At 41.1% G+C, this 13,811-nt stretch overlaps 1 protein-coding gene across 1 annotated transcript in view; it reads right to left on the reverse strand.

The window, feature by feature from the left end:
• Positions 1-5,601: 5,601 nt before the first annotated feature.
• The window catches only part of stmA (Protein EFR3 homolog stmA), a 39,930-nt gene continuing 31,720 nt past the window's right edge, over positions 5,602-13,811 (reverse strand). The window contains exons 13-17 of the mRNA XM_080276512.1: positions 12,928-13,156; positions 9,846-9,979; positions 8,090-8,218; positions 7,627-7,768; positions 5,602-6,001 (exon numbers count right to left, since the gene is read on the reverse strand). Coding sequence (XP_080132638.1) covers positions 5,660-6,001; positions 7,627-7,768; positions 8,090-8,218; positions 9,846-9,979; positions 12,928-13,156 — 976 coding nt within the window. The 3' untranslated portion in view covers positions 5,602-5,659. The remainder of the gene's footprint in view (positions 6,002-7,626; positions 7,769-8,089; positions 8,219-9,845; positions 9,980-12,927; positions 13,157-13,811) is intronic.

Consider the following 13,811-nt stretch of genomic DNA (forward strand, 5'->3'; position numbering starts at 1 on the left):
CCATTGTGTATGAGCGTGCTAGCTCCAGTGCCATAGAGGAGCTTAACCTGGATGAAGATTTCGATGGATTTGTTCAAGAGAACCTAGCACAAAGGGAAATTCAGCACAGAGTGGAAGTGTTGCATCAAGTTGCATCTGAGGAGGCAGAGAGAGAGAGTGGTAGCGAGGCAGCAAGAGGTGGCGCCAATACGTCTGGCGTGGCTAAATAAGCCCGCCACGCGCCTCGGATACTTACCCCCAACATCCATTAAACACCTCAACCTGGTCTCTGTGGTATGTTTCTCCTCATATAATGTGTACTGTACAGTTTTTATTGTTTGTATCTCACAATGCAATGTACAATAGTGATTTGATGTACTGTATTGAAAGTGAAAATGAAAATCTGATGTTACTTTAGGATAACCGGGAACCAATTAGCCTTTTTGCCATAAAGACAATGCCCCAACTTTCGCTAATTCCACTTTCGCGCATTATTTTTGGACCCAATTAGGCGCGAAAATTGGTGCCCCACTGTACAGTATATACTACAATAAATCCTCTTTATAACAAGCCTCAATTTACTAAACTTTTTGGGCCAATTGTACTATCTCCTCATACGCTGAACATGGTTTGGTATATCACGTGAACACAGGTGACTATCACAAGACAGCCTGAGCTGAGTTGTACAGTGCCATTCTGATCTATCTATTTATATCCAAAAACTAATTCTAGAGGGGGTGGCAACAAACTGCCTCCATGTTTTTCTATTCCCTGCCATCATAGTTCCTTCCCTCTTACTTATATCACCCTCAATCTCATACAGTCAACCTTTTGAGTTATGTCAGCTCTTTTTGTGACAATTCAGATTTTTGACAAAAAAGTTAGGAACTGATTCAAGTTGCACTCACATGGTAATTGTACAGTAAAAGTCCTTTCATTTGGCATCTGGTATTTCCTGTATTTCTGCGGTTTTCATAAATAGTCCCATTATGAAAGTTCTCTGGTCTTCTGGCACATGTGCTGAGCCGATCAGCCACTTTGGCACTGTTGGCGCTAGATCTAGCGCTTTTCATAATAATTTTGCACTTTTCATAACAATTTAGTGTCATTTACTCGGGACTTATCTTGGAAAGATCATATTACATCTCTTGTAAAATCTGCTTCCAAGAGATTGGGTGTGCTAAGCCGACTCCGCTCTTTCTTTACCCCTGCACAATTGTTGACTCTATACAGGGGTTTTATCCGCCCCTGTGTGGAGTACAACTCTCATGTGTGGGGAGGCTCCCCACATACAGCTCTTCTCAATAGGGTGGAGTCAAAGGCTTTTCATCTCATTAACTCTCCTCCTCTTACTGACTCCCTTCAACCTCTGTCTCTTCGCCGCACTGTTGCATCTTTATCTCTTTTCTATCGCTACTTTAATGGTCACTGCTCCTCTGAACTGTCTGCTTGCATTCCTCCACCTCTACGACGGGCGCGTAGCACCCGTCTGGCAGCAAACTCTCATCCCTTTTCTGTCCAACTCTCTAATGCAAGAGTTAACCGTTACTCCCAGTCTTTCATTCATGCAACAGGTCAGCTCTGGAACTGTCTCCCTCTGTCTGTATTTCCTCCTGCCTATGATCTCCAGTCTTTCAAACGCAGTGTGTCCAGGCATCTCAAAATGATCGGATCTTGAATTTGGCTCTCTGTTGTGTTTTGTTTTTCTCTTGGAGGGAACTGTTACTGCAGGCTCATGGCCTTTGGTTCCTTCTTCCTCGCATAAAAAAAAAAATAATAATAAAAAATAAATAAATAAATATTAATTTTTTTCTATATCTAGTGCACTTTGAAGTCCAAATTAGAATGAAAGTTTGAACAGTTCACCTATAGCTTAGCGCATTTTAAAGCTGAACTTAGCGGTTTTGAAGATTTCTGCTTGCCAATGCTGCATGCACCATCAGCCATCATGACTCGTGAGTGTATGGCTTTGTGAGCAGGACCTTTCAAAAACTTGGAAACTTTGTCATGCTAATTTAAAACCATCCTCTCGTTCTCGTGTTGCGTTATGGCCTCTACTAGTGGGAAGCCTACTGATGTTGTAAAAAAAAAAAAAAAAAAAGCACCCATAAGGTGATATCACCAAGAAGATTGAATTATTGAAAAAATTGGAGGCAGGTGTTCCTATGGAGATGATAATGGAAGATTTTGGTGTGAGCTCTTCCACTATTGACGCCCTTCAGAAACAGAAGGCTGATTTAGTGCTTAGGGTTGACCAATAATACTTGCTGTGATTGCATTGGGATGACCTACCATGATTGCTAGCAACTTTCTGGCAGGTTTTCCCGGTCATCTGGCAGTTTCTGCTCATTCAGCACCTGCTTGGTCCCAAAGATGCCGAATAAGAGGACTGTTACTGTATTGACGTTGAAATTTTGCCATTCAAAATTAAGTACAGATAACATAAAAATATAACATGAGTTCCATCATTAATGGTGTGTATTGTATTAGCTGTTCATGTGGTCAGGGAAATGGCCTTATGTGGGTCAAAAATGCAGGCAGTGAAGCTCAATCTGGTTCTACTATTGCCAAAATAACACACGAAGAGTAGCATTGCATATCCCACTTTACATAGAGTAACTTTAAAAATTATTAGAATACAAAAATGTACAAAAAGACCAAGTGAATAACAGTGCAGATACGAACTACAGGTATGTGTATCCTGTGTACCCTTTTACAACTCAGTCCTAATCTAGCCCCTGCCCAATCAACATGTGATGAGCAGTGTCATATATCACACATTATTTACAGACAACATATTAAAAATGAGTGGAATAAAGACAGTAAGTGAATGGGTGTGCAGCTACTTATTAGGTGCATTCTGCGTATCCTTTCTGTTACACAATACAACTCAGTCCTTATCTTGCCCCTGCCAGAGTAACATGTGAATAGCAGTGTCATATCACACGAGATTTATGGGTAATATCATATTGAAAGTGAGTGTAATAAAGACATCAAGTGAACAGTCTAGCAGGTATCAACTATGTGCATTCTGTGCATTCATTCATTTGTGACAAAATGCATTTATGCACTACCAGACATGAAGCAACACAAATGATCCAAACCCAGTGGATAATGACTGCTTTCAAGAGTGTATGAAAGAAAAGTTAACCAAATTAATTAGCCCAACTTTCCTTGAAAATAATTATGCATGGAAAAAAAAAAAAGGCAGAGACTGACCACATGCACTGGTGGTTGGACACTGATAAAGGCAGCAGCTGGGAGATGTCTGTATCCTCCAGCTGCCTGACTCATTCCAGCTTTTTATATTTTTTAACAGGTCACAACATGCCTATATATATGTTATTATTAAAAATCCAATGGCAAGCAATTACTTATCTGGTAATATATGGGAAGGCACGTAATAGAAACGGATGTCTGGAATGCCCCCCCACCTTTTTTTAAATGGAAACATAGGATCTGTGATGCAACAAACAGCTTAACGTAGCAAACCTGAAGAACAAATTTCCGTTGTAAGTCAAGGGTTAACTGCATCTATCTGCTCCATCTTTTCACTTCATCCTAGGTCTTCTCTCTCCTCATTCCCTCCCTCAAGTTGTACAGAATAAAAAAAAACACAATGTACTGTACATGAACACTCTGGGAACCATAAAGTACCTGATGAGCTAGGGATGGTGTGTAACAAACCTGGGTTCATGTTTTAAGATAGCAAAGACGAACTTGTTAATGAGTTTTAGGACTTAACAACCCACTGTCTCCTATAATTAGTTTGTTATATACATGATTTACTGTACGTCATCAGCATAGTGAAAGTGTTAAAGATAATACTGTATGCAGTCATAACACATCACTCTACAGTGGCCCGTCAAGAATAGACACAAGGACAATCACCACATACACAACAATTTAGATCTAATTAGACTGGCCTCTGATGTATAATAACTGGATCTGTCCCTAACACTCTATAACTACTCTACATATCACAATATCAGGCTCCAAACTTTGCAGAATGGACACTTAACAACATTTCTATCACTGATGAATTGGTTATCTAGGAAACAAGAGATTGTGAAACCGTAAATGCAATTTCATCTACTAATTGTGACCATCTGTACTCCATTATCATTACCCCTTTACTTCAGTGATGTCTTACTTATCATTACCCCTTTGGTTCAGGGACATCTTACTTGTTTCATTCTTGCTGCCTCCTAATGAGCTTATTCAGCTTAGGATATACTTTTAGAAATAGGGGTTAGATACTGCCTTAACAAACCCCTTCAATCCAAGATGCCTTTCCTAAGCTAAATAAAATCATCTGATGATAGAAAAAAAAAAAAAAAAAAAAAAAAAAAAAAAAAAAAAACTCAGATTCACGGGGCTGACAATATCAAGATAAGGCCTTTGTATTTTTATGGAGTACTTCACAACAGTAGCTTTCCACTATCTGTTTACCTGTATTCTTTTATGACCTTTCACCCCTTTAGGATCAAGACAAATTATTCTATTCTTATAATCACCAAATGATTCTATTCTGCACATTAAAGATTTTTGAATCTGGAGGAATTAGGTACAGCTCTTATAAGCTCCTTCACTATAAGCAGGCTCTCCTAACCTGAACATCATCATTTGGTCGTACCAAGAATAAGATAAATAGTCATAACACTAAAGGAGTTAATGTACTACCAACTGGGTGACTACAAAACCAACTTATTAAAAAAAGGGGAGCGTCAAGTTTACATACTGTATATTCTGTCTTTTTGAAGAGTTTAATCGAAGATGAACCAGCAAAGGTGATAATTTCACACCTGATGACCTAAAAATAGAGATTATAAACAGTGCAAAATCAGATGGGATTCAATTCTGAGTGTGAATGCTGTGTTCTATTTCATAATCAGATGGACACTGAGAGTATTGTCAGAGATTAAACAAAAGTCAATTGCTCTACAGTATTCTTAGTACTGTATTCTCATCATATATGGCCTTGCTGGGCTTAGCCACAATCCACAGGCCTTACATAAGTCAATTAATGTATACCATTGAACCACAAAAACAGCGTTGAGATTCACTAACAAACTTATGATCAATTCCAAAGCGTAACTGTAATCTGTTTTCGCAGGAAGGGCAAAGGAGGATGCAGGACCTTCCCATGCTTCTTGTTCTTCATCTTGAAACGGCACTTCGTTACAACAGAAAAAATACCTCTTATTACTCTGTCTTGCATGACAGGTGATGCAGAATATCCCATGACTAGTTCTTCCTGCAAAACCCAAGTTACAACTGAGAACTGAGTGTAAAAGTTTGAGAATCCCTCCCCTGGACTCCATTCAAGCCAAGTCTTTCTGGGAAGTTGTACTATAGCACTGGAGTTTAGTGGGGTGTCTGGGGAGTGCTGTGTGGGGGATCTACAGGGTATGACTAAAGCTTGTGTTCTTGCTGGCTAAGATGGCTTTCTAGCGCCTCTTCATTAGTAATTTATTTTGCAATTTACACCTCCCTTCCCTCACCTCTTGCATGTTATTGTACTGTTTTTTTCAAATAAAGACACAGACTGCACAAATAACATACAAGCAAGTAGTAATATGCCATATGCAGAAATAAACCATTAAGGAAGAGATGCTAGTGAGAGTCCTTAAATGACATGAATATAGTCATAAGACTAAGCCCCAATGCTAGCCTAGTTTCAGTATATAAATATATCAGGGTATGGCAGCTGGTAGTTAGTGGATGGTGTTACAATGAGGGCTGCAGCAGAGTCACAGCTGGTGGGAGGGGCAGTGGTGGTGGAGGCTGAGGTGACAGCAGCTGGTGGGGGTGGTGGGAGGCGACTGAAGATCTCGGCTAGCTTGGCCTGCAGGACATCAGGCTGGACGCGGGACATGACGGTCTCAAAGGGGTCGGTGAGGAAAGCCTGGGTGATGGCACGCCGCTGTTCCTCCTCCTCCTCAGCACGACGCCGCTGCTCAGGGCTCTCACTCAGCACCTTCTTCAGCGCTTCAAACGTTATCTCTTCCTCCAGGGGTCGCTGAGGGGAAAAGTAAATATACTTGATATATTGGCATAAACAGAAGGAATACATATACTGGAGGAAATTATATGATGGGATGGTATTAGATACAATGAGAACTGATTATTTTACAAAAAAAATTGAATAAAATCAGTGTGAGGGAAATTCCTGGAAACAGAGAGAGACATTAATTCTTTGTCTTTGGTATTTGAAACTACATTTAGTATGATCTCTCTGAAGTCCAAAGCATTAGAAAGTAAATAACTTAACCTCTTTCTTGTGTTTTCCTTCCCACCAATTATTCATCCTGAGATATCTGTTATGGCGTACTGTAAAAAGTCACTCTAAGGCTGGAGAAGTGTGAATGATAGGGTAAATGAATGTACTGTGGGTACTCTGATGATTATTTCTCCTAAGGGAGAAAAATTGGCTCACCATATTTACAATTTTTTTTCTCTCCATCTGATTATCTGTCTACCACTTTCTTTCCATCTCTGAGTTGCAAAACAGACATAAATAGAGTGAGTCATCATCATCATCGTCTAATCCAGTGTTGCCCGTGAGGAGCATAGGAGCCTGGGGCTAGGCAAGTTGGTCCTGACATAAGATGATAATGACCAGCCTCACTCATCCCTGAGTTGCATTACATGAGCAATAAACCCCAATCACCCCTTGGATATAAACCTGCACCAACTCAATCCAACTGGAGTGCCTAAATTACCCATTAAACCACCAGGCGCCTTAATTTGGTTATGTGGTTACCACCCAGCATAGTAAATGGTTTCCTGGTGTACAGGAAACCATCTGGCTTGTCAAAGAAAAGATAGAAGAGGAAGGAAGAAAAGAAGGAAAGAAAGAGAGGAATGGGCAGTCATCTGAAAGCAGCACTACTTAAACAAAAAACAATTATTATACCTTCCTCATCACTACACTGATCCTATGCAGTTACAATTTCTCCCAAGGAAAAAGCATGATCATGCTAGCAAAGCTAATCAAGCACATCTGATATGTGCAAGCCAGAGTCTATTTCATAACTCTTTTACCACTACCCCTCCAAAATCCAAAAAACACAGCCTGAAAATGCGTAGCAGACACATCCATCCATGTCAGACATATACAGGACTGTATATATAAGCCAGCTACTACAATTCATTCGTTCATCACAGTGATTCTGGGTAGCCGCTATCCCTCCAATAAAACTTGATAATGTATAGAAGAGCTACTAACCCACATCTGGCAAGTACATGCCAGCTTACAACTACCAGGTAATTAAATCACCATGCTGTTCCTGGGTAGCCAATATCCTTCTCAAGACAAACTGCTTAAACTTGGAAACTGGTGGTACCCAAGCATGTGCAAGACAGTTTCAGTAATCCATTCACTGACCACTCTTCTCTATTTTACTGTCAACATATAACAATGCACAATGCTTCCAGTGTAATACATCCCCTAACATCACAACATTACTTCAGCTAATGCATATCATTCTCACAACACAGACAAACCTTCAACATAGCCTCGGCTAAAGACCTCAGAGAGTACTTGGCTGGACTGAATTGTTTTCTAGTCATCAGGTTCAAGTCCTGATGAACCTGGGTCCAAAAACCCAGCATTTCACCCATTCATTCATCCCTAACACTAACCCTAGGCAGTCCTGGGGAGGAGCAAGCACTGTCCACTTCCACACTGATGGCATTGATGTCCATAGCAGAGTTGGAGTGCTGGGTGGTGGAATGGCGGCGTTTCATGCTTGAGAGGGTTGCTGTCAGACGCTTCTCATCCAGGCTGCACGGGGGAAAGGCGTGTTGGTTACTTACATACTGCCACAATTTACTATAACAATTATCAAGAAAAGAGACTGAAAACTATGGACAATGAAAATAAAGGAACTGTCTTGGAGATAGGCTACTTTCTTGTTCCTATAAACAAAATGAGAGTACATCATCATCATCTGAACTGCAAACAGGGCTTATAATGTCTTCATTCTCAGTGCTCTGAATACCTAAATAACGAATATCAATAAACATCATTTCACTATGTGGTATTAATAATCTACTGTTTCTAGTTCTTCCCATTCAAGCACATTACACACAAATGTGGACTGACTTTGTTCCTGACAGCAGGTCAAGGACTTTAGCATTGTCAAAGAGGAGATCCTCTGAGAGACCAGCGGCTGACACACTGGAGTCGTACTTGGGTAGCGGCTCTGGTAGCAAGTGAGGCGCACTGTCTGACCTGAAGAGAAATTATACTGTAAGGCAGGGTACAACACTGCAAAGTAAAACCTTAGGTTGGGTTGCCATTTAATAATGCCACATAAAAGGAGTCCTCATTTATGAGCTTCAGCTGTTTTGTAAGATGTTCCTAAGTCCAATTTTCTTTGTAAGTCTAACTGCAGCTCACCCCCAGATCAATTTTATAATCAACTTCCAGTTTATGCACAATGAATGTAAAGAAAATGGGGGTATGTTTAACTGGTATTCCCTTTTTCTTTAGTCTTGTGCATTTTACTATTGGAAACTGATATAAGTAAGGACAAAATTTAAATGTACACACTGAAAAATAAAGTACAATAGTCATCTCAACACATGAGTATAAAAAGGACATCAATATGTGGCTAGGTCCAGCTGGCACATCCACCTGCCACACTGCTGTTGTGGCCCCAGGTTCATCTCGACATGAATCTGGTGGACTGCAAGTTGAAGATGCTCTTTTTCACTGACATTACTCTTTTCATGCAGTCCATCATCCTCCTTCCAAGGGACAGGGAGGAAGCTGAAGGGTCCTGGTATAACTGGGCAGTAGAGACATACTGTTATTTCAGTAGCACTGCATGAAGGCACCATTCTCCAGTATCCTGTTGTCCCATCATTGCCGACAGGCATCATGTGCTTGCTTTCCTCGCTGGCAGTAGTGCAGGACACCATCATAACACCCTGTAATGCCTCCCACCACTGTCACTGTTACTGTTATCTCTGCCCACTAACTTCCATTGCAATATATCACTGTTTACTGCTACTGCTGTCACAACTCTCACTGACTTAGCATTTCTGAAATATGCTGGGAAAACAACGTATGCTAACCAAGAAAAAACAGATGTAATCCCTGAGAATAACAACAATAAAGTAAATGACATGAGGGAGTAGGAATCTACGGGTGGCTGGTTTGTAAAAGTAGTACTGTTATCTATACGGCAGCAAATCTGGTACAAGCATGCAAATCAAAACTGTTAATATGCTTAACTATATCTGTCAAGATTGTTCATAATTACAAGTTGGTTTAAATTCAATCTTCAATATCTAGAGAACTGTACTTGTAACTGTCATACAATAACAGCACCAATACCAAAGTCCAAAATAAAAAATAAATAAACAAATAAATAATCACCAATGCTACCATCCTAACCCCAATTATCATTCATATAAGAGATGGACAGGACGAATTAAGAGAAAGCATTAAAGAAGAACTACCAACAGCATACCCAGTAAAATAGAACACCAAATCATTCACTTATTGTCCAAAATTCTTACCTCCAGCTCTCACGGACACAGAAACTAGATTATATGCTTCATCTGATTTGGTCACTCCCAGATCATTAGCAGTGCAGATCCAGTCCACTGACAGTAATACTGTGTGTGTGTATATATATATATATATATATATATATATATATATATATAATAAGTAAAGTACTGTTCTTGTACTAACAAACAGGAAATCTAGTGACTGATGATTTACACTTATCACCCATACCCTGACCCAGCTACAATCCTGCCTCGCATTGAAATAATTAATAATCAACATACTGTACACTGAAAACACAAAAAGTGACAACGCTGACAAAAAATTGAATGCATCCTACCTGGCCTTAATGACAGCAGTGATGTGGTCCTTGAGTGTTGGTACAAAGTGTGACACAACCACCATGACTGCGGCCACCACCACATGCAGCCACACACCTGCCGCACCACTTACACTCCCACTCTGAGCCACACCCTGCACCAATATCACACCATTACCATACAACTGTTTACATAAATACTGCACATCATATTACTATTATCAGTCTTACATTTACTTCCCATGGATGGACTGAGTGAGGCATGGTACAGAAAACTAGGAAAGGGAAAGCACAGCACATACAAGGAAATATTAATCAATGAATTATGACAGGTTACTATGTGAGACTGTCAGCATAAAAAAAAAAAAAAAAAAAAAAAAAAAAAAAAAAAAAAAAATGGGGGGGGGGTAATTGTTTTAACTTTTTCTAGACAGAAACAATACATGAAATCTTATTCTAGCCACACCCAGCTTTGGGAAACCCTTTGGACCTACAGAGTCAAGGGTTCTGTGGTTTAAAAAATGAAATGGTTGGTGAAGAAAAGACTGAACAAGTTTGTGGATGAAGTGAAGGACAAAAATGGTGGGAATGAAAGTATGTAATGACATACAGTGGAATCTCTTAAATCCCAGTCTTATGAGGCTGGTCACAGGCTGCGATTTGAGAATTCACAAGTTAGAAATCACTAATCTTATGGGTAAAACTGCTTATAAGTCTATCATCTTGGAAACGTTGCCCCCCTTACCCCCAAATCTACATCAAACTGTTCACAAGTGAACAATAACCTGGAAAAGAAATTAGTAAAGCATATTTAATGGAAATTAACAATACTGTAAGATTCTTACCTGACTCTGACTGATGAGACCACTTGAATGAATGGGAGAGGGGGGGAGGAGTTCGGGACTATCTGGCCATTTTTGTTTTCGGCCATGATCCTGTTAGGCCAAAGACGTTTAGGCCGTACCTGACCAGACTAACCTATATATTGGCCATAAGGCAATTTGGCCAGTTGCCACTTTAGGCTGCTATGACCTAACTGGTTTACAGCTGAAACGACCAAGACGAGGGGGCAGGGGTTCCGAGGTTTGAGGCGGACTACGGCCTCTCAGCATAATGCCTCATGCTACTGCCTCTGTGCCACATTCTCCTCAACAACCTCCGTCAGGAACCCCTCAAAGTTCAGTCTGCTGCCAGCTTCCGTGAATACCCCAAGTTTGCTTTTTTCCACTTACTTCTTGCAGTCACAATTCAACAGTATTATCTGTGTTACATATGTACCATAATTACTTAACCTGAGATCATGAGTTTCTTATTATGGGTGGAATCACACACCCATCAACTGAAGAATTACTCCATGTGATTAATTCTTTACCAGACAGGTGTGGCCCTTCCCTACTTTCTATTGAAATGAGTCTTTCACAGGTTACTTTTAACCTGTTAACTGCTCTATACAGCCTGGGCTGTTCCGAATACGAATGCTCAATACAGCCCTGGCTGTGCAAGTGAATTTCGAATATAGTACCATGGTGACCAAGGCCGACCCATGCAAGCATGTTTGAACCTTCAAAACCGAAACCGAAAAAGAAAACGAAAACCATACATTCCAATAGGGAATCTGACACTTCAATGTTCATCCATGGCTTTACCAAGGTAAATATTGAGCTAATATTTCATCACTATATACTTTGGCATATGTTCTCTCAATTCCTAAGACAAAATTTGGCCTTTGGGAAATTTCATTTTTACCCCTATGTCTGCACACCCTGGACACCTCCATGGGGGGTGTGAGTTGGGAGCAGGGCAGTGAAATGGAGGGGGACAGGGCGACATGGAGGCAATTTGTTTGTGGCCACCCCATGCAGGATTGGGGTGTCTGGCAGTAGATATTAGACAGATAGATTGTCTGCTTAAGGACTTTTCAGAGCACCTCTTGCTTAGCAGTTTATTACTGTTTATGGTATATTAACCCTTAAAGACCAGAGTTAAATTGGGCACGCCACTCACTGCACCCAGGAATAGAACATTCAATGAAAGACTAATACACTCAATATTGCTAATCCTTTGTCTCTCCACTGCAAATGTCCACAGGGGCCAGGTGGATGCACTGTGGTGCAAGGAGGCGATGATTCCTCATGTGGTGGCATACCTGCCTGCAGAGCGTGTGGAGGTGACACTGTCTCGTGTGGGTGCCCACATGGTCAGAGATGTGGCAAAGAGGGTGTGCATGAGGGGCCAAGCAGGGGCAAAATCCCCTATGAAGGACCAGGCTGGGATGATGTGGCTGGTGGTGAGGCAGCAGCAATGCACGGGAGATGTAAAGGAGGCTTGGAGACCGTAATGCAGCACTTGTGTTGCATGCGACTTCTGGCTGCCTGACCCTCATCTTCAGAGTCTGACACCTCAGAGGACTCTCTTGAGGCCACTGGATGGGTAAGGAATGTCCATGACCTCTGGAGAGTCATCAGGGTCACCCTCAAGGGGCAGCAGGAGGGTCATCAAGGTCACACTAAAGTGACAGCAAGAAGCTGTAACAGCAGGCACAGGTGGATGGCCAGCATGTCACTCTCTATGTGGTAACTTTCCTCAGGCGTCATCTCACTCGACAAAGATGACACAGTCACCTCTAGTTCCCTCCCAATCACACTTTCCCTCAACCCCTTCCCTGCATGAGTGGGTGACTTGGCAGAGGTCAGGCAGAAGGTGGTGACGGCAAGCAAATTGAACAATGTGGAGCTGGAACGCCTCATTCCTAGCCCTTCCATGGAGTGCAGCAGACTAGCAATGCCACCCATTTGCCTCCCCTACATGTGTGTGATGCACTGGTAACAAAAGAAAATGGGGGTCGCTTCACACCACTGCCGGAAAAGCAAAATGGCTATGTCCATCACCCAGGGTTTCCCAGACACCTGATTTTCAATGGCCAGTACCATCAGCCATGCTTTAGGGGTTAATAGTCTCCACTTTGTCATGAATTCTACATCAACACTGAAATGTCAAAAATTATATAAAAGTATATGATAATGTGCAGTAAGTAAAATAAACCACTAAAGAGGAGGTGCTAGAGAGCCTCTCAGACCTATGAGTATATGGATCTATGACTAACCTGAACATGGAAGAGAACCCGAAGAATGTCGACGATAGCATCGTCACGTATCTCTGCGAGGAGCAGCATGAGAGTGGCATAGAGTGCCTCGATGTTGGCTTTGGTGTTGTTTGGCATCTCAAAGTTCTCTTGAATTGACAGCAGGATCTCATTGCCACATTTCTTCCAGAAGTTAACATCTTGCCTCACTGATTTCCCAAGGGTCAAGCCCAGTTTGGTTACTTCCAGGCTGGAATGAAAGGGTATCATCATTTTCTCATCACCATTTGGCTCTCTTTTGTTTGTTTCTTCTTGGACAGAAGAACTTCGTGAGCTTCTAGCCTTTCATTCCTTCTTCTTTGCATAAAAAAAATAAATAAATAATAATAATAATAATAAAAAAAATAAGGTACACACAAGCAACCAGGATGTGCAGTGCATCCTTGAATATGAGGCCTGGGGCGACGAGGTTTATGATGAAAAAGCTAAGAGGAAGGATGGGACTGGAAAGTATTGGTGTTGTGATGAGGAAAGAGATTGAGATGGTTTAGGCATCATCATCGTCACTGTCATCACCATCAACATTATCATCACCATTTTATAACCAGCAACACCAACACCATCAACTTCTGAATGGCTTAAGCCTCTAATCAATGCAGTTTTTTCTGAATGGAAGGAGATTATAACAATAGGTAATTTCATTTTAGGTCACAGAAGAGTTACAAAATATGACAACTTTTATTCATACAATTGCTACTCTAAATCTGGGAGAACAGGGAAACCAGCTTTATACACTGCAATGGAACTTCAACAAGCAAGGTTACTGTATTATACTGTGAACCTAAGAGAGAGAGAGAGAGAGAGAGAGAGAGAGAGAGAGAGTTACAGTACTGTAAACGTGAAAT

The sequence above is a fragment of the Coenobita brevimanus genome, chromosome 65 (assembly GCF_032717465.1).
Source record: "Coenobita brevimanus isolate Jiangsu-jjx chromosome 65, ASM3271746v2, whole genome shotgun sequence".
Lineage (NCBI taxonomy): Eukaryota > Metazoa > Arthropoda > Malacostraca > Decapoda > Coenobitidae > Coenobita > Coenobita brevimanus.